Source organism: Sinocyclocheilus grahami, unplaced genomic scaffold, assembly GCF_001515645.1.
Source record: "Sinocyclocheilus grahami isolate Dianchi unplaced genomic scaffold, SAMN03320097.WGS_v1.1 scaffold96.1, whole genome shotgun sequence".
Classification (NCBI taxonomy): domain Eukaryota; kingdom Metazoa; phylum Chordata; class Actinopteri; order Cypriniformes; family Cyprinidae; genus Sinocyclocheilus; species Sinocyclocheilus grahami.
In genome coordinates, this window is record NW_015505275.1 from 1950445 (window position 1) to 1977044 (window position 26600).

The following is a 26600-nucleotide window of genomic DNA, read 5'->3' on the forward strand; positions in this document are numbered from 1 at the left end:
AACATTCCACAGGCCACAATCAACAACCTGATCAACTCTATGCGAAGGAGATGTGTTGCACTGCGTGAGGCAAATGGTTATCACACCAGATACTGACTGGTTTTCATGCCCCCGGATCCCCCAATACAGTAAAACTGCACATTTTAGAGTGGCCTTTTATTGTGGCCAGCCTAAGGCACACCTGTGCAATAATCATGCTGTCTAATCAGCATCTTGATATGCCACACCTGTGAGGTGGATGGATTATCACGGCAAAGGAGAAGTGCTCACTAACACAGATTTAGACAGATTTGTGAACAATATTTGAGAGAAATAGGCCTTTTATGTCCAGGCCTTTGAGTTCAGCTCATGAAAAATGGGGGCAAAAAAAAAGTGTTGCGTTTATAATTTTGTTCAGTGTATATATATATATATATATATATATTAATTTGAATGTATTTTAATTTAATTAGTAATAATCAGAGTAGATTTTTTTTTGCAATTCACAGTACAGATGTATGTGATTATCTTTGTTTTCTCATAACTTTCTTGTATTCTGTAGCCTGTGCGGAAAGTGAGTCCTGTTCAGCTGTGTCCATCGATAGCAGAGAGTAAGCCAAGAGATGTGTGATGTATCCAGACACACACCCCTGCCTTCCTACGACCAGCGGCCCACGCTGCTTCCTAGTCATCAAAGAGCCTGCTCAATCTGTTTACGTCAGGACAGGTGGCACCTTAAAACATTACATTCTTTAATTTATTCAGAGCGTCAACCAGTTTAGAATGTTTCTGATTTCTTCCACCCCAACAACAGAGATGTTAAACATTTCTTTATAGGTATACAGCCAGACTTGACTTCTGTTTCTATCCCTGATCACGGCACACTTCTCGGGGAGAGTGAGGTGAAACCCATAACTGGCTCAGATAGCAAACGTGTGACCTACTTCCTGGGTGTCCCTTATGCTCATCCACCAATCGGAGATCTCCGTTTCAGCCCTCCACAGTTAGCCGACTGGACTAGTACCTGGGATGCCACGTTTTCTCGGTGCGTATGATTACAGATTGTAAAAGTCTAAATGTATGTTCTCAAAAATGAACATGTATTTATACCCTCAAATCTACAGAATTAATAGAGTCACTTTTCTTGAGTGAGATCTGATTTGCTTGATCAAAACTGTTTTAGATCCAGCTGTCTTCAGCCTGGTGATCCCACTGACTCCACCTCCAGCGAAGACTGTCTGTACCTCAATGTATTTGTTGCTAGTAGTGTGGTAAGACTCACATGACATACTTGTGAGCTCATACATGCATAAATTCATATATAGGTATACATGTAGAGTACTATTCAGAAGTTCGCAGTCAGTAAGTTCAAAATAATACATAATATACTCATTTAATTATTTTTTCTCATTTAGTGTCTCATTGGAACTCACTGTATATCATGGACTTTTATATATGTTAATACTGCTTTCATAAACCACTGTATCTGCTGACTGACTGTGGTGCGAATGCTGTTATTGGTATTCATAGTACAATTTTTCTGTTTTGTCACAGGGAAAGAATGCTCCGGTTCTGTTGTTCTTCCACAACTCTGGATCGGGTCTCTTAGATGGCCCTTACCTCGCTGCTGTTGGCAACATAATAGTAGTGACAGCCAGTTTCAGGGTGGCTGCTTTCAGTTTCCTAAGTGCAGGTACACAAACACGCACATATACATGAAAGTGTTCATATATGCATCTTGATAATTTTCCAAGACACTAGCCAGCCCCACAAATGCTTTCTATTTTAAATAAATGTCAAATGTAATGGCAAAGCCAAACTTTCTATAGCCATTACTCCAGTCTTCGGTGTCACATGATCCTTCAGAAGTCATTCTAATATGTTGTTTTGGTGCCAAAGGCATTTTTCTAGAAATAGAAAGTTCAAAGTTCTCATTTACACAATTTAATGCACCCCTGCTGAATAAAAGTATTCATTTATTTAAAAGAAAATAAACTTTTCAGTGTACATCCATTGGATAATAAACATTTTTTTTCTGGGTTCTGGATCTGTAAAGACCGAAAACCCTTGGCATAGAGCAACATATAATATAGAATCTAGTACATAACACATAACACAGTCCTCACCATTATGAGCCCTGAATACAATCATCTTTAGTTTTATTTTTCTTTATATTTCTTTATTTATGATGTGTTTGTTTTCATGCATCATAAAAGCGAAAGCCTTCCTGGACACTTTATTCTGAAAAGTCCTGAAAATATTATAAGGAATGAAGACAGCTTTATTATATATCCTACACTGGAATTAAACTCTCCTGGAAGCTCTGTTAGGTTAGAAATGATGTGAATATGGTTATGGAATATGGTTACGTAATGTCCACGTGAGAAGTTCCATTCCGCACATTGGTTGTGAAAATATTCGGATTCTTTTCCCCTTTGCCACCCTTGGCTGAGTACGTTTGAAAAGGAGGCCCAACTGGTGAGTGGTCTGCCAGGATGAGCTTTCATTGTCCAGCCAAAAACAACAAGCAGTGAAAGCTGTGCAGAAGCCTGATTGGCTTCCTTAAGTTTCTTCAACTGTTTGTGATGATGTTATTTCCCAGCCAAACCCCTGTGGAGCTGGGTATATTTTATTAAACATTTAAAAGATTATTATTATTATTATAATTGCATAATGGATCGACTTTCACATGCTGGTTATAATGAAAAGGTGATTTTTCAGTCATTTATTGCAAATCTTCTTGCGTCATAGTTTTAATCTATGTGTGGAAAACACATTTGGATGTGCCTGATGAATTGAACTCTGTTGACTCTGTGCAGGTTCCAGTGCTCTGCTGGGGAATTGTGGGTTGCAGGACCAGGCAGCTGTTCTGGGTTGGGTTCAGAAGATCATTGCTCTGTTTGGAGGAGACCCCACTAAAGTCACAGTAGGAGCAGAGAGAAACGGAGCCGACATTGCAAGTCTTCATCTCACCTCACCGTCAGCTTCATCACTTTTCCACTGTGCTTTATTAATGGTAAGAACAGAACTCTGAGTTCCAACTGCCGGTTACACGACATCACTGTTTAATGTAACAAGACTCATGTCTGAGGTTACATTTACAGTAAAATCAACCTTCTCCAGTCCAAAAAATAATGATGCAAGGTTGCACAACCATCCTAAAACATTCAAACTCAAAGCTTCGTAAGCCCAAATTAAAATAAACATGTGCTTGAGGAGCTTTAATTTTTCTCTGACAAAAAGTCTGTCTCTTTCCAGTCCAGACACAACAATGCCTTTAGATAATCCTCTTTCAGCTTTTGAGCTCCTGGAATGAATCAGATGTGATCTATCAAGGCACCTCCTCATAGTTGTCTTCCACAGTGGCCAAACTGTCAAGCTGGTGGTTTGGCATCATGTAGACAGACCTCCACCTCTTCTTCAAACTAAACTTCTTTTTCTCTGGTTTCTCTTGCTGTCCCAGCAAAGACAGGTAGGAAGAGACACTGTTCTGAACCCCATAGCTGACCGCTGAAGGGCTTGTGCTCTGGTGGACGAGCTCCGAGCTGAGTGAGGAAAAATGCATTAGTGTTATAGATATTGTCAGAAAGGATTTACAGTATCTAAAATGCTTCTATGTTCATATGATAGTTCAAATACTTGTCAAATAATCAATTTCAGTTTTTGTAGAGAAACAATAAGGAAAATTGTAAGATATACATTACCATTCAAAAGTTTGGAATCAAACTTTTTTGAAAAAATAAATTACTTTTATTCAGTAAAACTACAGTAAATACTTGTACATTTAATAAATAAATACTAACTTACATTTATTCATAAAAAAAAATGAAGTAGCACAACTGTTTTCCAACTTCGACAATAATCAGAATTTCTTTAGCACCAAATCAGCATATTATAATTATTTCTGAAGGATCATGTGACACTGAAGACTGGAGTAAAGGATGCTAAAAATGACCCTTTGCCAGGAATAAATTAATTTTAAAATTATTTTAAAAACATATAGAAATAGAAAACATCACAATATTACTTTACATACTGTATTTTTGGTTCAAAAATGCAACCTTGGTGAGTATAGGCGACTTTTTTTTTTTAAACATTACTGACCTCAAAACTTTTGAGTGGTAGTGGTTAAGGGACAAAACTTGAGCGGCTTTTATTGATCTTATTACCTGTTCACTGCTCTCCAGTCAAAAGATAATTTTCTCCCTTCAGGTGTTTTCATGAGCTCACTCAGAGGTGTTTCACAGGCGATCAAGCATGGGCCAGTTAGAACACAGCACAGTCCGTCTGCTATACCTAAACCAGAGCGAGAGGGAAAATCTGCATCAAATTGGCCATCTTTTACACTAAAAGTGGTTGTTTTTTGGTGTAGTATTTGATTTACCAGAGTAGTAGTTGACCAGATCTTCCAGACATTGAAATGTGAGGCGTGGAGAGATGTAATACCAGTTGTTTGGCATTCTAACTATTCGATAATGCTTAATAGTTCTGTGGCGCACAGATAAGGTGTACGAACCTAGAAAAATACAAGCAATATGATTGTAACATCAGCCATATTAGTGAACAAGCCAAAATATTATTTAGAAGATCCTTTGGATTGGTCTATTTATAAAACACTGTCTGTCATACAGAATAAGATGAAATATGGACCAGACCTTGTGCTGTGTGGGACTAGACTAGGATATAATGTTCATCTTAAATATATATTCTGACCTTTTGTGCTCTCTCTGATCAAGAACGACCCCACTCGGTTTCCTGGGAGTTGAAGCAGTTCCTCAGCTTTTGGTCTGGTCACAGTTTCAAACAGCCAGCTGAGACAGTCAAGAATGTTTCCATTAGCACTCACAGAGCATTAAACAGCTAGTGGAAGCTAAATGAGAAGTAGCTAGTATAGTTGGCATTTCAGAACCTACCCATGGTAGACTTTTGTGGCATGACAGTGCGGTATATAGTTCACTTCCTTAGTGTTGTCTGAGTAGACCTTCCACCAGTAACCTTCTCTGAAAGAAAGTGAGACTTGTAAAAATGGATGTAGACAGTTCTTGTTGTTTATAATGATAAAAAAACATCTATTTCTATTCCAGTGAAAAAAACGTTTTCTGTGTGTGTTAAACAGCAGAAGGTTAGGCTAGTGTTAAAGTTAACACTGGCTTCAAGGTTTTGTGGTCAGTTGTGCAGTCACACATTCTGCCCAACAACTGTCAGTTTGTTGTTATTGATGTATAATATAGTTACTATTAACATACTAACACTTCAAACATACAAACACTGTATCTATCTACTAACACTTCAAACATACAAACACTATCTCTCTCTCTCTCTCTCACTCTCTCCCTCTAGTATTTATCAAAGAATCATGAAAATTATATAACTGTTTCCACAAAAATGTTAAGACGCACAGCTGTTTTCAGCATTAATAATTATATCTGTTTCTTAAGCACCAAAGCAGCATATTAGAATGGTTTCCAGAGTGACTGGAGTAATGACTGCTGAAAATTCAGCTTTGCAATCCCATGAATAAATTAAATATTTAAATATATTAAAATAAAAAAAGCTGGTATTTTAAATTGTAATAGTATTTCACAATCTTGCCATTTTTACAATGTTTTTGATAACATAAATTATGAGCATGAAAGACTTACCCCCCCAAAAAAACCACTCTTTTGAATCGCAGAGGGTACGTGTTTGCATAGCTGAACTTATATGTTTCTGCTAGCATATCTTGCGTAATAATCTTGTGAAGCATGTTAAGAGACAGATTTTACTATTAGCATACAGGCAAAAGCTCTTGTAGAAGCGTATGATAATAATACTTACTCAGACACTATTTTCAGCCAATCTCCCATTCGAAATATGGGCTCGCAGATATCAGGAGGAGGGTAGTTATCCAACACTAATGCCATGTCATTCTCATCCACTGTAAAACAGAAAATGTCACATTTGCATTGATTTTCATAATGTTTATGTTTGTTGTTTTTTTAAAATGTTTTTTAGCTGAAACAAAATGAAACAAACCTGTATTTTTGAGCATTTGTATTAGGAAGTAATTTAGTATTAATCATTTGTATTTATGTTGCAGTGCCAGGAAGTACTTCGAATATGCTCTTTTAGCCTTTTTTTAAGTAAAAAATGATGACTAAACAGAAAAACAAACTTCCTTGTTTGCTACTATTCAGTCCTGGGTGTGTTAACAGCTAATTCTTGCGCACTTGTGTCCAATTTTAGAGACTTATTATTTTTTAGGTCATACACAAACTTTGTTTTTTTTGCCAGAATAGAGGAGTTCAGCTTAGGCTATTGAATATTATTTCATTTCAAGGACAGACCACAGCTTACGCCGCACATTCTAGAAAGAGAACCGATATATATGTATGCCTATGTATTAATACCGTTTGAGTTTCTCATCACAAACCACAACATCTGTAAATGATTGAAACGATGTGGCATAAGCTTACAATAACTGGGAGCATCACTTGAAACCAGTCACTCAAACAGTGCTCAGCATTTTCGTACCTCTTGGTGGAAGGTCTTCATTAGTACGAGTTTGTCTGAAATCCTCCAGGGTTCTTTGGCTTGCCAGAGTGCCTCCCATTGTCAATCTCCCACGGCTAGTCCTACAAATGTATCACATCCAATCAGCCATCAGATGTCTGTCCCAACTGAGACAATCTCCCCTTCTTATAGATTCTGCTATTGTTCTGTTGTGCAACTTCCCACTGATAAGAGTTTAAGGGCATGGCCTGAGTAAACGGGGAAGCTTTCTCACCACACTTTCCACTTCACAAATAAGCAAAAATAGGAAGTGTTGAAATGCAACAGCTTTATAATCGCATGCAAATTATTTCACATATGCTCTATATATGGAAATAATGCATCGCTTCTGGAAAATAGGTGTATAAATAGCAGTGGTATGCAAAGAAAACCACTCACAGTTTCATGATTTTCTGTTTTGACACATTTTTTAGTCTAAAACATAATAGATTAATATAAAACGTGTTTGTGTTTTTCAGTCAGAAAAGTGCTCTGAACTCTCTCTCAGTTCTCAAACTGTGTAACAACCGTCTTTAAAGTAAAACCAAAAAAAACATAATTAATGACGTGATAATTACGATGATTAATGATAGTTCATCATGGTTGATGACTAAAGATCCAGATACCTTTTTAGTGGTCACATCTAGTGTTAAAGAATGCTGTTGTTTGCTTATAGGGTGGATCAGTGTTTTCTCCAGCTGTTGTAATGAGTACATCTAAAGCCCAGGCGCAAACTGCATCTCTGGCTCAGGAACTTGGCTGCTTGGCCTCTGATACTTCACAGCTGCTGACCTGCCTAAGGAGTAAACCGGCTCAGAGCATCAACGCTGCCCAGACCAAGGTACAATGGGTTGCTTTTGTGAAGAAAATGCACAAAATAGTCGTTTAACATCCTCTAGGTGTTTTTGTTTGTGTGTAGTTGTTAGCAGTGAGTGGTCCTTTGCAGGCCTGGTCACCGGTGGTTGATGGAACTGTAGTTCGGGAAAAGCCTTCGGTCCGGACACTTCCACAAAGTTGAATTACTTCTGGGGTCATCCATTGAAGACGGCCTCATCAGCAGAGCCAAGAACATTCAGGACACAAATATATCAGATTGAGAAATGAGTGAGAGGACAGCACCTAAAAGATAGTGTGAGAATTAAAGCGCCTAAAAGATAGTGTGAGAATTAAAGCTTGGTGTGGTTAACTTTTTTTTGTGTGGCTGATTTTAGTGTTTCTTTTATTTGAGAAGAATTTCGAGCAGCTTCAGGGAAGGACTGACAGCAAGACAGCATTTTACGCAGCCCTGTCTAACTCTTTGAGTGGAGATGATGCTAATGCTTTCGTGAAGGAGGCCGCGACCTGGTTCTACTCTTTACAGCACTCCCCCACACCCTCAGGATACAATGTGTTTTCTCGCACACTGGAAAATGCTACAAGGTAAGAGGTGGAAGGTCATACAGAATAAAAGTGTATTTTGTTTTCATTATAAGAATGTTGCATAGAAAGCATATACCTCCCAAGCTAAGATTTTTTTTTTTTTGGAAAGAAAGAAATCAAAACTTTTATTCAGCAATGATGCATTAAATAGATCAGAAGTGACAATTAAAACATTAGCTATGTTTCCATCCACCTATTTCTATGTGCTTTTTTAGAATATCGCATTAAAAAATCGCTGGATGGAAATGCCAAGATGCACATACATTTTAAAAATGTGCATTAAAAAACTTCAGACACAGGCACAATTGAGTAGGATAAACTTTTAATCTGATAAGAAAAAATGTGCATAAACTACAATGGAAACACATTTACCGAATAAATTCCACCATGAAATCATGCGACTTTGCACGATCGGACAGGAGAACTTGACTAACCAGCAGGCCAATCTCATTGCACAGCTTCTGAAATGCTTTTTGGTCGTTCTGAAATGCCTGAGCAAAGTCTGTCATCAAAGTAAGTCTGTATAAGTGTCTTACATGACTGCTTTCCCAAACAGCAGGCATCCACCTCTGAAAGCAATGACTGCATTTACTGTGTTTCGTCTGCTCGCTCTGAGGCACAAGTAATTTATCTTATATGAAAATGATTATATTTAGTGGCTTCTCCTAATTTTTTCTTAGTGATATTTAGTGCCAGTTTATCAGGAAGTGACGATTATTTCTTTTTGACTCGTTGAATGGAAACGGTGCTTTAATCGCAAATGTTTTATGCGATGTTTCAGGTTTGCGCATAAGTTAAATTTGCATCTTTGGATGGAAACATTGTTGCAAAATATTTATATTTTTTTACAAAGCCATTCTTTAGATTTGTCTGAATTTTTTTGTGCTTTCCACAAAAAAATAAAACGAAATAACTACTAAAACAAATATATATAAAAAATCAACACTATAATAATGAGAAGAAATGTACATTTAATGACCAAATCAGCATATTAGAATATAGTATCTCTGATAACTTAAGTAATGGTTGCTTAACATTAAACTTTGCCATTAAATGAATAAATTACATTTTAAAAATATATTAAAATAGAGAACTGTTATTTGTAATTGTAATATTATTGCACAATATTATTGTTTTACTGTATATTTAATCAAATGAATCCAGTTTTGGTGAGTGAAAGGCTTCTTTTAAAAACATTAAAAGGTTAATTTTATTGTGCTCCCCAAGTGGCCAAAATTATTTGTTAGAGAAGTAAAATGTTTCTCAGTTCATGCCACGTGAATGAATGCAGTGGTAAAAAGACAGTTTTAATCTTATTTAAAAGCCCCTGATCAGTGTTTTATTTGTAAAGCTTAGTTGCAACTCTTTAGTTGAATGCCAAAATGAACAATAGATTTTCTCTCTCCATGTGATCACAGCTGCCCAAGTGAACGATTATGTTTGTTCAGACCCTTGAACTTGTCAAGTGGTCTGGAATGCCGAGGACTCCAGAGCTGAAATCATTTTGAGCCTTATAGGACTTTGCGCTTGAACCGCGCTTGTCTTGCATTCACTGAGGGTGTGGAGGCTGCTGTGTTTGTGGCAAAGAGGAAGGAAATGGTATATATAGGTCTCTGACTGAAATACACTCAAGTGTGAGTTTAAAACAGTCCTAGTAAAAACGGTCACTCATTACTATTCTGAAAACAATTTCATGACACTTTAGCAATGAAGGATTTATACTGAATGGGGTATATAAAAAAAAAAACTACAAAAATAGGCTGTGGCACTTCTAATGATGTTATGATGGTAATTTGATACTTTGTGATGCGTGACGGATGCATCCTTCTTGAGCTCAGTTTCTGTCAAACATTATTATTCTGAATTTTATTCAAGTGTGTCTGGAAAATATGAGTTCATCGGGCTAGCATTGTACAATCTTTTGAGTCAAGAGTTCATTTAACAAAAAACTCAGTCTTTTCCCTCTGATTTATTGCTGTTTGTGATTACCGGATTGTGTCTTCAAACACTACATTGTGTAATGTTTTTATTATTTATTAGCTCTAAAAAGGGGAATATTTATGATGAATTATAACTGGTTATGATTCATAATAAATATTTAGATTATATCTTCGAATTAACTGTAGCAGAATCAATATTACAATTATTTGATCTGTCCGTCCACCGAGCAGACAATATAATCATTTATCAATTCAAGGAATGTTTATTTTTATGGCCACGGAACAATAAACTGTCCTTCTGTGTGCAGTGCTAGCAGTAATTTAGCAAACAATGTAGCAAGGGTTCAACACATTCATTGACTTCGAACTGTGAACAGCAAACAGAGACAATCCGTTGTGAATATAAGGGATTTAATAATTGAAACTATATCTAACATATAACTAACTAAAACATATATACACAGAATGAAACAAAGTAAGGAAAAGAGAGAGAATAGGAAAGACTGGCAGTATTTCACATCACTTAACCACAACCTTTGAAAATCATCAGAGAATCCAAAAATCACCTTAAAAGGGACTGAAATTTAAACACGCCTCTGAATAATTTTAAGCGGTTACTTGCATTGGTTTCCGATTGCTGAAGAATCTGATTGCTCTTTTGATGAGTTTGTGAGGAGTCAGCTGGAAGTTTTTACTTCTGGTTCCTCTGAAGAAGAATAGTTCTCAATGAACTGCCTTGAATAGTTGCACACGCCTAGAAAACTTTGGAGTTCCGAGACATTGGCAGGTGGTTTAATGTTCTGAATGGCCTGGATTCGGCTGGTTTGTGGCTCACTACCTTGTGGTCCGATGAGTATGCCCACGTAATTGACCTTGGTTTTGCTCCATTGTCCTTTGTGGAGGGCAATATTGGCACCGGTGGCGGTCAGTTGGTGCAGGACGTGGTCAATTTCTTTGGCAGAGGTTCTCGCACTTGAGCACAGATTTTCAGTTGTTTAAAATCTAGCAATGGTTCAAAGCGATCTAGCAGGTCTTTGCCAATGAGGAGAGGATATGTGTATGTTACCTGTAGGTGAACAAAAATGGCTAAAATTCAGAAATTTACTTTAAATTTGAATTCAAACACTGTTTAAAGTAAATTTAAATAAGTGAGTGGTAAAGTGAGAGAGAAAAAGGGAGAGAGAACCCTGATTAAAAAAAATTAAAAATAAATAAATAAAATAAAAAAGGAACAAAATAAAACAAAATAAACAAAATTATAAAAGTCATAAAAGATGATAAAGTAAAACAAAAGTAGTACTGGATATGAAAACTAATACAAAACAAGAAATAAAAATAAATGAATAAATAAAATTAAAAATGAAACGGCGGGTACCTAGAATGGCTAGAATGATAATGGGCAGACTCGTCTCACTCTGCGCGCATAATATAGGAAGAAGAAAAAAAAAACACACAAATAAATTTATACTGTTTGCTCACAAACCAAGTTTGAATATGCCCGCATTCTCCACCAAAACTGTAATGTTTTTATTATTTATTAGCATGATCCTACGCAGACGCTACAATTGTTCACTTTTGGAAACATAGCCAAAATATTTTAAATGGAGAAAGAAATGCTGAGTAGAATTCAATTTCTGCTACAGTAAGGTTCAAATAAAACAAAATGATGATTTAATTTCTACAATGACACTGGTTTTAAATATGATAGTGGCTATGGAATTCAATACTATTCTCTGAATTGTCAGTAGCTGTGAAAGCAGTTCTGAAGGAGGACAAGCTGGCTGCCCACATAATGATTAGTGTTAGATATAGTACAGACCAAACCTGACCAACACACCCCAGTGACCTGCTGCACACACAGCAGCATAGCAACACAAACAGGAAAGAGACAAAAGAACATAGAACCTGATAAAACCAAGTTTTGATCCTCTTTTCACCTTCATTTCATTTTCTTTTGTTTCAACACTGTGGCATATATACTGTACTCTGTAAAAAAAAAAAAAGAAAGAAAGAGAATACATTTTTATTTACAAGAAAATACTATTTCATTCTTTACATTGTTTAATTTCAAACTGTTTAACGCAATGTGTTGCTTGCCATTTCTTTATTACTTGTGAAATTTCTGAGTGAATAGTGTTTTTGCAAAAAAATTCTGCTGTTTAGTGAATGTTTATTGCATTGTTTTAGTGTGTTACCCTGATGGCATTTTTTGAATGACCATCTGCACCATCTATATGCAAGTTATGGACAGATCACTTACTTTGAACTTTGGTTTATCAAGTTGCTTTCTATTTTACCACCTGTAGTATTGTGATGGATATCAGTAAAATGGACAAAAAGTAGATTTTGATTAATAAAAAGTAGATTTTAGTTAAAGTAGCTTGGTTCGTTAACATTATATCACTTAATAAAATAATGGTTATAAGTTATAATGGTTATAATGCATGAATATGCCATCCTGTTATACCTGAAACTGGCAACCACAGAAATCCACAAAAAGGAACCAATTAAACTGTTAAATGAGCCATAATGTGATAAAACTCCTGTGCCAATATCAAAATACTATAATTCAGGTGTAGCCGCCTGCACCTTGCCATTCATGCATCCAAATAATGGCCATTTATTGCTACAGAGATCTCTTCATCATCTGTCCAGCTGTGGACATGGCTGAATTCTGGGCAGCCAACACACGATCCAGTGTTCACATGTACCACCTTCCTGAGGACGCTGCGTATAACAGGTGCCTTTCATTCTATAGACTTAATATCTTACTTGATTATACAGAAGTTATGGTACCATTTGTAATAAGATCTTTCACATTCAAGAAGAATCTCTGTGTTGGCTAACTATGTTTTTGTCACAGTGTTGACCTGTCAGCTCTGATGAATGTGCAGTACCTCTTTGGAGTTCCTCTTGCCTCAGAAACACGTGACCTCTTCAGCACCAAAGAGAGAACACTTACCTTGCAGATCATGAACTACATGGCAAACTTCCTAAAGTCTGGGTATTTATCATCAACCGTTTCCATTGTATTTTTCAATTTGTTCCCCTTGCGTCTGAGTGAAACGCAATTATAAAGAAATATAGGGCAGGACTTGATTCTGTCCATCAGTTGTTGATTGGATGGAGGCAGATCTGAATGTCAGCCTGGTCAATTGTAAGAAATAAGCGGAGTTAAAAGGGAGAGCTCATCCAAAAATAAAAAGTCTGTCGTCATTTACTCACATCGCGAGACAAATGAAGATATTTTTAATGAAACCTGAGAGGTTTGTGTCCCTCCAAGTCCATGTAACCAAAACTTAAAGATCCAAAAAAGGTATATAGGCAGCATAAAATTAATCCAACTCTTTTGAAGAGAAATAACTGCTTTATGTAACCTTTAATTTAGGCTTTTATTTCATCTAACAATGATGAATCTCTTTGGATTGTTTTGGTTGCTTGGACTTTCAATGGAAGTGATAGATACCGCTCAGGTTTCTTAATTTGTGTTTCAAAGGGTTTCAAATTACATAAGTATGAGTAATTGATGACAGAATTTTTTTTTTTTGTGTACTATCCTTTTCAAACACCTAAATGATTGGAGATGTATGGCATTTGTCACCAGAGAGATGTCTGCTGCTTCACCAAAAGATTGTGTTATGACATTTTAAATGAAAATTACAAGGCTGGAAAAAATTAAACCTCATTTCAATCCGACCTTATTGATTTTGCACAGCCCTATTCATCTCTCCTCTGCTTTTCACAGCAACCCCAACCTGTCTCTTGCAGCATCTACGTCCTTCAGTAAGTTCTTACCCCCATGGCCTCAGTTCATGCCTCACCCAGGTGGATGGGGCTATAAGGAGCTGTCCTTTACTCTCAATAACCGCAAGAACCTCCAGAGTCCTCAGTGTTCCTTCTGGTCTCAATATGTGCCAGCTCTGATCACCTCTACCGGTTAGTACTGCTCTACACATCCACATTAACTCCTGGTTGTTAAATTTAGAGATCGGAAAATAACAGAGGGTTTTTCATCAGTCAAAAATGCTTATAAATCTTTAAAATTCTGTGCACTTGGTGGTAACACTTGTAAACCTGACTTTGACTTTTGACTTCACAGCCAACTTCTCCTGTGAGACATCAGTGGGAGATTCTGGAGGTATTCAAAGTCCAACCCAAGAGCCAAAGTCAATCCCAGACCCCAGCTTCTCTCGGACTCCAAGCAAACCTAAATCTGAGAAAGATGCTTACAATTGGTCTCAAAATGTTCCGATTTTCTTGTAATTGCTTGTTTTAAAAACCAGTTTCATCTTAGCACTCTATTACTGTGGTATTTCTGTTGATGTAAATCATTGTGATTCTAAACATTCATAGTAGAATTTAAGCAATAAACTGCATTGAAAACACTTTTGGGTTATTCTTCACTGTTCAAGTGTTTAAAAGGGATTGAAATATCTTCATTAATAATTAATGAGGCGATTTAATATTAAAATTAAGACATCATACAGTCACATGGAATGGGACTGACCAAAGTGCCAGGAGGACATATGAGTAATCCTTTCTGCAAGTTTCCAGATGCTGCAACATTGGCTTGTGTGCCATTGACTGGGCTATTCTGAGATGCTAATTATCACTTTATTCCTGGAGATTATAAGAAGCCTTTCCTCTTTGTCTAGACTCTACTGTTCCAGCTGTCTGGACACTTTTGATTACATTCATCCATATGAACGAAGTCAAGGACAGAGCATTTTCTCAATGTGATATTTTGAGACCATTTTAAATCACTTCCACATGAACTATGAAAATAATTAGTACATTAAGGGCTGAAATATGAATTTTTTTTTAGTCTGTGGTGTAGGAGATTAGTTTAGAATTTACTGTTCTTCTGTTTAGTGCATCAGTGGCAGGCTGCCCAGCTGTCGGCTTCAATTTGTAAACCGTGGAAACCTCAACAACAACCTAGCGCATACTTCAAGGTTTTGGCAAAATATGAACACATCACACAAACCTTGCAAAATGTTGTTTGTGTGCTTCTCTAAAATATAATTATGTACCGATATGTTCTTTTGCTTTACTTTAGTTTTCTCTGTTACAAGCCTAAACTTCACCACATTTGGGTTTTAAAATTCAATTATATGTTTAACATTTAAAATTGCATGTAATATGACCCCAAAAAATTTTATTAATAGCATTTATTTACATGAATAAAAAAAATTCTAATCTAATTTTTTTAAAATATTGTGAATATATTTCATTTTGTAGTAGATGCAAGTACTGTAAAAATAGGTCCTTTTAAATTAGGTAACTATACAGTATATTTTAGGTAGAATTGAAAAGTACTGTTAAATTACAACAATGTCTGGTCACTTACATACTTACACATACATTCTCAGCTCCTGGCAGTTCTACAGAAGTTCTCTGTCCTTGTCCAGTTGCTCTTATCTTGAATTCTTGCTGAGTTGTGTCCAAATGTCAAGCAGTTAAGAGCAACGCAAGTAATAAATGATTTTTTTATTAATAGCATTTATTTACATGAATAAAAAAAATTCTAATCTAATTTTTTAAAAATATTGTGAATATATTTCATTTTGTAGTAGATGCAAGTACTGTAAAAATAGGTCCTTTTAAATTAGGTAACTATACAGTATATTTTAGGTAGAATTGAAAAGTACTGTTAAATTACAACAATGTCTGGTCACTTACATACTTACACATACATTCTCAGCTCCTGGCAGTTCTACAGAAGTTCTCTGTCCTTGTCCAGTTGCTCTTATCTTGAATTCTTGCTGAGTTGTGTCCAAATGTCAAGCAGTTAAGAGCAACGCAAGTAATAAATGATTATGAACTATGTATTTTAATAATGTTTGCCTCTCCTCTTTAAATCAATATTCTGCTTAGAAAAATGAATACCTGACTATTTAACATGATTAAAAATCCATCATCCGATTCTTTGACTTAAATGAGTCAAAAACAGATTGAACACCTCACTAAAGTAAACAACTTACATTGACTGCAAACCTCATTGCATGAACACTCTTTAAATATAAATTGTTTGGTTTATGTTGTTTTTGTGAAAATAGCATGTATTTCTCTGGACTGATTTAGTGTGCACTGATATGCTATTCAAGAAGAGGACCTCAAAAGCACAAATGGGTTTCAGCGCTCTCCTGCACATTTGTGTATATTTTTTTATTTTCATGCCCCTACATTAAACCAAAAGCAAAACAAAATGTAATTTCAGATCTAAATGAACACTTTCAGATGTATAAAAGAATGCCCCAATTGCATTTTCCCTCTGAACAGTAAGTGAAGTTTCTGAATGAATGGCTGGCTTCGATTTCATGCCATGCAAATGCAATAATTATGCCACTGCCAAGACATAATTAAGACATGAGAAATCTAAACATTTATCCTCTATGTTAGTGATTTGATAATACAAACTGTTGGAAAATGTCGCTTTCTAAATAATTCCGATGCTTTATTTTGATTCCTCCGCCCTTGAAGACTGAACTGGGGTGAACTGAAAGAAAACTTCCAGCAAACTCCCTCTAAATCTGACAGACTGATGTAACGCAAGACTCCACATCTGCGCGTGTCACTGAACGCTCTGTGGATGCCACGAGGGAACGCTTGTGGATTCTACCTGTAGCAAACAACATTTCTTGTTTCAATGCATTTCTCTCAGGAATATAGTAATGTGGAGACTCCTGTCGTGGATGCTTTTGACAGCCAGTTTGCACCAGGTGGGTCTTATCATACTGTTGATTCAATGCAGTATTTGAGTTAAAAATTCACGGAACTGAAGGGGGGTTTTTCAGAGTTGAGAATAGCAAGAATATTGTTGAAAACTGCCCTTCAGCTCAGTTGAAGTAGTGACGTTGCTTATCAAAGCGCTATTCTTGGAAGAAAGCGCAAAAACTGCAAGCTGTCTTATGGCATGCCATAGGTGCAAATTCATTACAACCAGTGTTGGGGGTAACGCATTACTTTCCATAAAAAGTAACTGAGTAACGGAATTAGTTAACTTTTCATGGAGTAACGCAATATTGTAATGCATTACTTTTAAAAGTAACTTTCCCCAACACTGATTACAACCCCAAAAATGCATAAAGAGAAACCTACACGATAATGTTTTTAAAACGGAAAGTGACTGTTTGATTTGTCATGATGATAATAAAGCAAATACATAACCTGTCTGTTGGTGCATTATGTGCCATTTTTCAGTTAATGCTCTTGCAGCGGAAATGTTGCATCAAGTTTAGGAGGCGACCTGTAGCCTATATTGTAATACATAATGTCTAATAGAACACCATTTATATGTTATGAATTATATTTTTATTATTATCTTTGTATTTTATCATCTTTTACCACATTTGGTTACATTCATCACACTAGCAAAAGTGCTGTGACAATTGATATCTGAATATCAATTGTCAATTTATTAATATTAACAATAGATTATGCCTTACACAAAAGCTTTCTGTAAATGTGTGAATTTCTTCTCCGCCAACGAAAATAAGCTTCAAGCGTTGCTTATCAGAATGAAGCGATTCACACAGACTGAAACTCCGGACTGGAGCTACGCATATGAGTGGAGCGGATCTGCAGAGCCACGTATCCTCTTCTGCAATCCGGTGTAGTTCACTCCAGGTTTTTTACATTACATCCACTGTAGTAGAAAGAAACCCGGTCTGATGGAGCGAGAAATCGCATGAGACTCTAAAACTAGCTGTTGTAGGCGATACGATACCACAGGCAGTGCTTGATTTCTAAAAATCTAAATATTGTGTCACAGTAATGTTGCATTTCGCTCTGTTGGTATGGTATATATATTCAAATTAGCCATCAGTTTTGGAAAACAGTAGCCTAATTCTGTGTCACAGTGTAAAAGTGATCCTGTGCTGTTGATCATTAGAAACTAATACGAAGCATCCTCTGCAAAGTTCTTGGGAGCCTATTTGAAGGGCCCAATTTCAATGTAATTTCAAAGCAAACTCTCTATTGCCCCAGAGTGGCTAAAGTTGGCATATCTTCTTCATGTTCTTCTCTTTTCTCCCACACAGGCCTGTTCCCACAACTCCACAGACTCTCCTCTTGTGACCACAGATTTGGACCCTTATAATAGAAATCGATACTGCAAATGGCCCTGTAAGTGCCCCAAGAGTGCCCCTGTTTGCCCACATGGGGTCAGCTTGTTGACAGATGGATGTGACTGCTGCAAGGCTTGTGCCAAGCAGGTGGGGGAGACCTGCAATGAGAGAGATACCTGTGACTATCATAAAGGACTTTACTGTGACTACAGTGCTGACAAGCCGAGGTACGAAAAAGGAGTGTGTGCATGTAAGTGACCTTACGTATTCCTTTATAGCAGGGGTCACCAAACTTGTTCCTGGAGGGCCAGTGTCCTGCAGAGTTTAGCTCCAACCCTAATCAAACACACCTGAACTAGCTCATCAAGGTCTTGCTAGGTATACTTGAAACTTCCAGGCAGGTGTGTTGAGGCAAGTTGAAGCTAAACTCTGCAGGACAGTGGCCCTCCAGGACCGAGTCTGGTGACCCCTGCTTTACAGTGACATAGTTAAAATACTATATAAAGAAACATTTATTTTGCAGTTGAATTTCCTAATATAATGCAAATAAAACAACTAGAATATTATTCATATTAATGCATATGCATATAAGCCACTAGAGAAAGTCAGTTTTGCATTTTGTATATACTACTTACACTACTACAATAGTGTTTGGTTCCAACAGGCATGCAATATGTATTTTTTTCTTATTCTGTGTCAAATTGGTACTCAGACACAAAACTGTCACAGAACCTTTTAGTTGTAAGGACAAATATCCAGACTTCTCTGTGTTTTAGATGTTGTGGGAACAGGTTGTGAGTATAACGGTGTGATTTACCGTAATGGCCAAAGCTTCCAGCCCAATTGTAAGTACCGTTGTCTATGTGTGAATGGGGCGATTGGATGTGTGTCGCTCTGCACCGAGTCCCTGCCGCCCCGGGTCTGGTGTCAGTCGCCCAAGCGAGTCAAGATCCCAGGCCAGTGTTGCGAGAAATGGATCTGCGAAGAGTCCCGTAAACCACGCAAGACCAACCCCAGACACGCTCCTGAGGAGGGTGAGTTATGCATTATTGTTTTGTGTGGTGATAAATGTCCATCAGAGGTCTATAGCTTCTTCTGGTGAACTTCCATTGTTTTAGCTCCTAATCATCCTTCTTACTTCTTTTTTTCAGTGTCCCTCACCTCTAATGATATTTGGCATAAAAATTGCATTACCCAGACTACCCCATGGAGTCTCTGCTCAAAGACATGTGGGCGGGGCATATCACAGCGCATCTCTAATAACAATGCTGGCTGTGTGATGGAGAAAGAGTCTCGACTGTGTAACCTCCGACCCTGTGAGGTGGACATCACCAAGCACTTTAGAGTAAGAATGAATTCCTACCCTGGTTTATTTCTATTTCATTTGCCCACCCATCCCATGGATGGATGGATGAATTATCATGTCATTGTCGTGGACTGATGCACTGATTGTCATATCTGTTACTCAGCCGGGTAAGAAATGCCTGAACATCTACCGTGAGCCAGAGTTTCAGAACTTCACCATCTCGGGGTGTGTCAGTAAGAAGGCATATTGGCCCAAGTACTGTGGAGTCTGTACCGATGAGCGCTGCTGCATCCCATACAAGTCTAAGACCATAGAGGTGGAGTTTGTGTGTCCAAATGGATCAGTTTTTTCCTGGAAATACATGTGGATCAACGCCTGCTTCTGCAACCTCTCCTGCAGGAATCCAAATGATATCTTTGCAGATCTCGAGCAATACTATGAGGTCAATGAGATTGTTAACTAACTAATTCACAGAGTGCCAGATACAATCTCGTTTTATGGCATCCTTAGGCTCACATTTGTAGTCTGTGCATCACACTTGACAGTAACAGGGATGCTGGAGAGCACAGAAAGCACTGTTGATGAGAAATTTGGATTGAATTCGGATGATTTATGAATAAACATCAGCACAGTTACTCATAGAGATGGCTTGTGAAGGGAACAATAATAGTTCAGACTGAAGGACTTTATATTTTTATAAGGATGGATGGATGAGGGACAAAATATGAAATTAAGAAAATGTTAAATTTGAGATGTTGACTTCCTGTTCCAAATCTGTGAAGTCCAAAAATCTGTTTTTATATTTTGCAAATATATGTTTAAAAAATACCGCCTTCAACGAAAAAAGGAATTCTCCTTAAAGGAATACACATCATCAGTTTTTGAAAATATATGTTAGTTAAAATGGTGTTAAAGGACGTGTTTGTATCTTTGTTATGTAACATATTCTGAAATACATATAAGAGAAGTGACACTTGATATTCACACTTTCATTTTGCCAAGTTGTTACTGTTCATATTTAATTCTGAAAATATGCAGAAATGTATCTTTTTTAATAAAAGACATTTGCTTATTTTTATGCTTTTGCTTGTATATTTTTATTTCTGTTGAGTATTTATTTCTGTAATGGTATAGTTGGGAATTAATTACATAGTTACATTGTATGTATTTATAATTTTTCACAGTGTTAGACATTATAGGCTACAGCAATGAGGCTGACTGAATATACTTAATTTTATTTTAGGAATACAGTTGTTAAATATAAAGTGATCTTACCAACATTCCTATCTTCCTTGTTCATTAATATAAGATGTGACTGTAAGAAGCACAAGAAATGATTCAGATACTATATCAAATGTTCTGTAGACTATATTGTCAGACTAAGAAATACTCTCAGATGTCAATTTTACACTACTGTTAGGAATTAAAAGTACAGAAATGATATGCAATACGTAATGTATTTAAACAAATCCCCCAAACATTCATTCCTATAAGAGAACTCTCCAACACAATCACGCACATACTCACTCCGCATTTTAAGGTACACACATAGGCTATATATTATACATTTTCTCACAGCCAAGCTGTAAACATCATAGAACCTTCTTAACATAATTATATAAAACTTGAATTGTAAAATATTACATATTGTTAAATAAAACGGCGATTTAAACCACTGGTTCAGATATTTTAAACTAGTGCAAAGTCTATTAAGTACGTGCAACATTTGTTTGCTGTGAGGGCCCTCTCTAATCAAACATCCCTTGTGAAAAATACCAATGACATATTAAACATTATCTAATAACAGGAGCATCAGCTTTCAGGTTCAAATTCTATAATTTCAGGTCCAGTATCAAACCGCCTGCTGAGTTCCATTCTGATTTGCACGGTGGTGTTATTTTCATGAGGCGTTCAGCAGGACAGCTCGACGCAATGTGTGGGGCCTGAGGAACCGTGCTCTGCACCAGGGGTGCTCTCCATGGAGACGTCGGTGTGGGAGCGTCCACGCTGCTCATCCGTGTTTGTACCGCTGCGTGTACGGTTTCGCTCCAGAGATGAGTTACTGACCGTGCGAGACCGAGCAAGACGGGTCATACTGGCAGAGGGCACTGTGGACAAGAAAGAGTAAGTGATAAGAGAGGGTATGACCATGGTTTTCTCTCATATAAAATGTAAAATGACTATTAATTGTTGTTATTTTATGGATAGTAGGTCAGTATTGTTGTAGTGTTAAAATAATGTGTGCTTACTGTAGCCCATGCCCTGGATAAAATACTTGAAAGCTTCTATAAGCTTGCCAGGCTGTGAAAGAACATGAACATGTAGTGTAAATATACTCATAATGACTATAAGATCAAATATATGATCTAGATTAAAAATGCAGATTTGAATGTGAATCTGTAAATGTGAATTATATATACCTGATCAACCTGAGGCAGGCCGCCACAGTCAGCCATCTAGAAAAAAATTTAAATATAGTTTAAAAACGAAGGATGTGCAAAATATCTGTCTCATATCAGTTATATTATTTTATTCATATTAGGTATTCATCAAATGAGATAACAGTGAAATGTTGGGATATAAAATTAGCTTCTATTAGTATTTTAAATGTAAAAGTTAATTGTGTGTTTGAGTGAATGCAAAGGACGGTAAGGACACTGACCTTGAGAAATGTGGTTGTTGTTGGGTTCATTCTGGAGTTGCTGTCAACCTGTGAGGTAAAATATTTATATAATAATTCTATTAATGTTTTGTATGCTGCTTTAGTTCAAAATTATTTATGGTTTATAGTCAATAATTGGAAAGTTGTTGCAACCAATCACTGTTGAGTAACATTACATTTCTACGGGGGTCTCTTAACATATTTAAGAAAATAACAAAATAGTAGTTCTCACCACAGCATCCACAGCTGGAGAGTTATCACCCACTATCAGCAAAGCTGGACACCTGTCATGATGACACAATTTAGTCATTGAAGCACAATTTTAAGGTTTAAGGCACTAGTAGTCAAAATCTCATATGTTTGCTGTCATCAGGTGGAACTTACTGGAGCATTCTTGCATTTACATTTCCTCCTTGTACTGGTCTCTCGATCTCCAGATTCCTTCGGCTGAGAAATGATGGAAAGATGAGGCTTTCAGTAACTCATTGCAGTACATTTAATACAGTATATAGGTCCTATAGGTTCATTTAAAGAATCAAACTCAGGAACTGAGCGATTACAGATACAGATTGCATTGGTGATACCTTTTGTAGGACTTGACAAACTGCTGCAGGTTGGACTGGTTAATGTTGTTTGTAATGAGATGATGGAAGGTTGCGATCAGTTCGTGATTGTTCTGTATCTCCTCCTACAACATTAGTAAACGTTAATATTAAAGTGACAAAACAGTCAATAATAACATATTGAGAATTAATTTGCAGGTTTAATTTTTTATATAAAGATTAGAAATACGGGAAAATATTTAAACGGGGTGATACCGGGATAGAATGGTAAAATACGGGAGAATTCCAGGAAAAACGGGAGACCGCTATTTCATGCTCTGTAAAACCCAAATGTCTGTCATATAGCTTGTGTTTGCGACACAGACTCGCCTGATTTAAAATTAAATTGGTCTTATACAGAAAGATTAAAAACTTCACAAAATAAAATCATTGATGTAATTACACTTTATTTATGCAAAAATCCATACAGTTACGTACAATAAAGAATGAAAAGAGACATTCTATAACCATGTCTGTAACGTGTTTTAAAATTGACACAATTAAAATAACAAATTCATCGCCCATATCCACGATGCAGAAAGGTTCAGGCATCGCCTGCATAAAGCTTTTTCAACAATCACTGACTCTTCAATTGCAGGCTTGTTTTATATTGTTAATGTCCCACTGTTAATTGTTTGCCAATATCCTCTTAACTCTCAATTATTTAACGCGTTTTAATTGAGATTGAATGGAAGTTCTGAAGAGCCAGTGCAAGTAATAAAAATTTTGGGGGGGTTATTCCAAAAATGTTTATCCTATTGTTATCATTTAACTCAAACAATAGCCTACTATTTCCTCCAAAGGTCACAACCGACGTGGACTATCCATCTGTTACTGGACATATGTGATTGGAATAGGCATTGACCTGCATAAATTCTGAACCAGACAGTGTACTTAACCTTATATTTAAAGATGATGAATATGATGCCATAGCCTACTAAAGAAGTTAAATTAAATTTAAAGTTAAATCTCATTGTACGTTATTATTTTGCAGCACACCTGGGTAGGCCTACTGTTCTTTTGGGCATTTCGGAATTAATGTTATTTATAATTCCATATGTCATATGCGAAAATGTATGTAGAAGATGACACGGTTAAAGTAAGCAACATTTTACGTGAATAGATGAATTAGATAAGTTCCACATGACCCACTGACATATTTTCATCATTGCACGCTAGATGGCGCAATATTAGTAGTATTTCATGATTTAGCCTAATCATTAGCTCGGCATGAGAGTAGAACCTGTATTTATTGTTATGAATATGATTATACTTAATTACTACATTTGAACTAAATTCAATATATACATTTCAATTATTATAACTTTAAAAACTCGCAAATATGAAAGGAATTTCTGTTAACTCTCTTATCACATTATCAGATTTACTCACATAAATGTGTCTTTTATTGTTTAGAATTAATATGTGACTCAAAACAATAAATATGTATTAGTATAAATACTGACATTTTATTCTAATCTAATTTTTACGCATTATTTTTCTTCCCTCTCTGTTGCTCTGGGTGACGCTACGTCTCCATGGTTGCAGCAGGGGAATCTCCGCGCTCGCGTGCGCACACGCACCCATTCACACGGGTACACACTGAATCACATAGAGCGAGTCTGACAAATCTGTGAGTATGAAAAATCAATATGAAAATCAGCAGAAAGTCGTCTACTAAGATAAAACTATGTGTTTAACAGCTTTGTGAAATCGTGTGTGCTCTGTTTATTTTATTTTTGCAGTTATGCATGCAGTATTTGCAATTATGTATGAATTGAGACTACTTGCTATGTATTGTTCTACTTATCTACATTACAGTTGTATTTGTCGTATCACTGGACTATTTAAAGGAAACGTTCACCTCAAACTTTTTTTCCCCTCATGTCATTTTGAACTTGCATGACTGATTTTCTTATGCAGAACACAAAAGGTGATATTTTGAAGAACAGTTTTGGTGACCATTGACTTCCACTGTATATACAAAAACACTTCTTTAAGGTCTTCTTTAATATGCCACAGATTAAAAAACATACAGATTTGGAGCAGCATGAGGGTGTGTAAATGAAGACAGAATTTAAGTTTTTGGATGAACTATCCCTCATAAAATGAGCTATAGTGAAGATGAAATCGGAAGAAAAATGGTGATAAACTGTATTTACCAGTTATAGGACATTTCCCCTTATACATATATAAACATTTTAACCTGAAATTTGTTTTTTAAAAGATTTTTTATGCATCAGCTATATTCATTCAACAGATGCTTTTTAATAAACTGACAAATGAGGAAAGATAATACACTGCAAAAATTCAAATTTCTTACTCCGTATTTTCGTTTTTTTCCACAGTACAAATACCAAAACATTTTAAAATCAAGATACATTTACTTGAGAATCAAAATGACTTAAGATATTAAATTTTGTTTTATGAAAATTGTATCAAAATGAAGTCAAGTTATGCTTGGAGTAAGAAAAATAAACTTAATTCAAACCGAAAACAAGATTTAGACCTTTATCTTTCCAGTCATTTTCCTTCCTAGATAAGAAAAATATTTTTTTTGCAATGTACAAACACACTGTTAACATTAAAATTGGCTTGCAAACACAATCTCTAGACTTGTGTGGGAAAGAGATATATAAAGACATTCCTGTCACTTCCAGTGAAGTGAGAAATTCTCAGAAAAGGTCAACTCCTGTGTCTGATATTTGACTGCAGGTGTTACATAAATGCAGTCTTCGGGTCTAGTCGTTTTACTGTCAAACAAACTTATGGTATGTTCCTTTGAACTTGTAAGTGAGCCTGCCTTTCTTGCATAGTTCATTTGATTTGCTGCCATTGCCTCTAACTGTTCATCTAAGCAAACACACATTTCGTCATCTTTGCAACCACTGACTCCATTGCAGTGGAAATGTCCTGTAGGTGCAGGCCAGGAGGGTAAGCACACCTCTAATCAGTCAGGCAGGAAGAGTTTAGGCTGGGATGGGTTTCCTCCTACCTGCCGTGAACTTCACGCTGCAGGTCACCAATCCGCCCTGCTGTTAGTGATGGAATGCTGGAAGAGTTTCTCTTGACTCTGTACGCTGTAGTTTAACCGATGACGTAAACTGCCACTATGGGGCAAAGGGGTGGCTTCCTCCACGGCAAGTGAGTTACTTCCCTTTTATTAGGAAAAAGTGAGTGAAGCTGGAAGCTTTGTAAGAAAGGAAGAGATTATAAAAAGGGTGGGGGTGTTAATGTTTAATTTTATTTAGCTTTTTTCTCTGTTTATGTTTGCCATTATTTTAGCACCATCTCAGCCTCCCTGTCTGTTTTCCATTTCAACACAGATGCAATAGTTTGTGTTTTTTTTTGTTAGAGGGTTACTTCTGTTATTCAACCCGAAACGCAGTGGGTCTAATCAAAGCAAGCTCCTTCATTCGAGGAAAGTCGGCCCCCAAGGGTATGTGACATTTACCCGGCATGCATTTACTGATGCCTGCTGCTGGGAATTCCTCCCTGAGAACAGTCGCGCGGGACCGGAGTCTTGGAAACCTGTTACTCACTGCTACATAATAGTAGTAGTTTCATCGAAGAAATAAGCCGCAGGACTCTTGTACTGCAATTCTGCCTGTCAATCAAAATGGCTTCATCTGACTTTACCGGTGCCTGGCAGTTTCTGGTTGCCTGACAGCCGCATAAAGAGGCGAAAAAGGGAAGAAAGTAGTGGAGGTTTCAGAAGCGCACTGTTGCCAAATAAAGGGTTATGCTGCGATTCCCAGAGGAGCAGTTGTCCCCGTTCTCTTAAACTGGCATTTAAGGTCACCCTTTGGGTTCAGAAAGCACAATACAGTCATGTTTGGTGTTGTATACATGTATACGCAAGCACTGAGTGCATTTTTGTAATGGGAACCATTTACTTTAGAGTGAATAAGACATTTTTAGGGATTGCATCACAATCAGATTGCACTTGACCACATACATGCTGGTGTAATAGATGTATCACATCTATTGTGATCAGAGTGTGTTCAGATCACTGAAACCACATTTTTTTTTGTTACAGACAGTGACAGAAGTTACAAATGTTTTTATGTAAATTTTTGTAAGTAGTCTTTC

General features: G+C 36.7%; 2 protein-coding genes and 1 pseudogene across 2 annotated transcripts; 2 read left to right on the forward strand and 1 right to left on the reverse strand.

Moving 5' to 3' along the window:
- The window catches only part of LOC107587869 (thyroglobulin-like), a 38679-nt pseudogene extending 24547 nt beyond the window's left edge, over positions 1–14132 (forward strand).
- A 2289-nt stretch (positions 14133–16421) lies between these two features.
- LOC107587903 (WNT1-inducible-signaling pathway protein 1-like) lies at positions 16422–20108 on the forward strand. The gene is made up of 5 exons (XM_016275863.1): positions 16422–16591; positions 17912–18188; positions 18715–18972; positions 19090–19283; positions 19408–20108. Exons 1-5 carry the CDS (start codon positions 16544–16546, stop codon positions 19705–19707), a joined length of 1077 nt encoding a protein of 358 aa, XP_016131349.1. The 5' UTR covers positions 16422–16543; the 3' UTR covers positions 19708–20108.
- Positions 20109–20329: 221 nt separating this feature from the next.
- LOC107587870 (protein NDRG1-like) lies at positions 20330–23536 on the reverse strand. The gene is made up of 8 exons (XM_016275828.1): positions 23522–23536; positions 22491–22594; positions 22291–22353; positions 22139–22190; positions 21907–21954; positions 21665–21700; positions 21494–21545; positions 20330–21352 (listed from the first exon to the last, which is right to left on the reverse strand). Exons 1-8 carry the CDS (start codon positions 23534–23536, stop codon positions 21156–21158), a joined length of 567 nt encoding a protein of 188 aa, XP_016131314.1. The 3' UTR covers positions 20330–21155.
- Positions 23537–26600: the final 3064 nt, after the last annotated feature.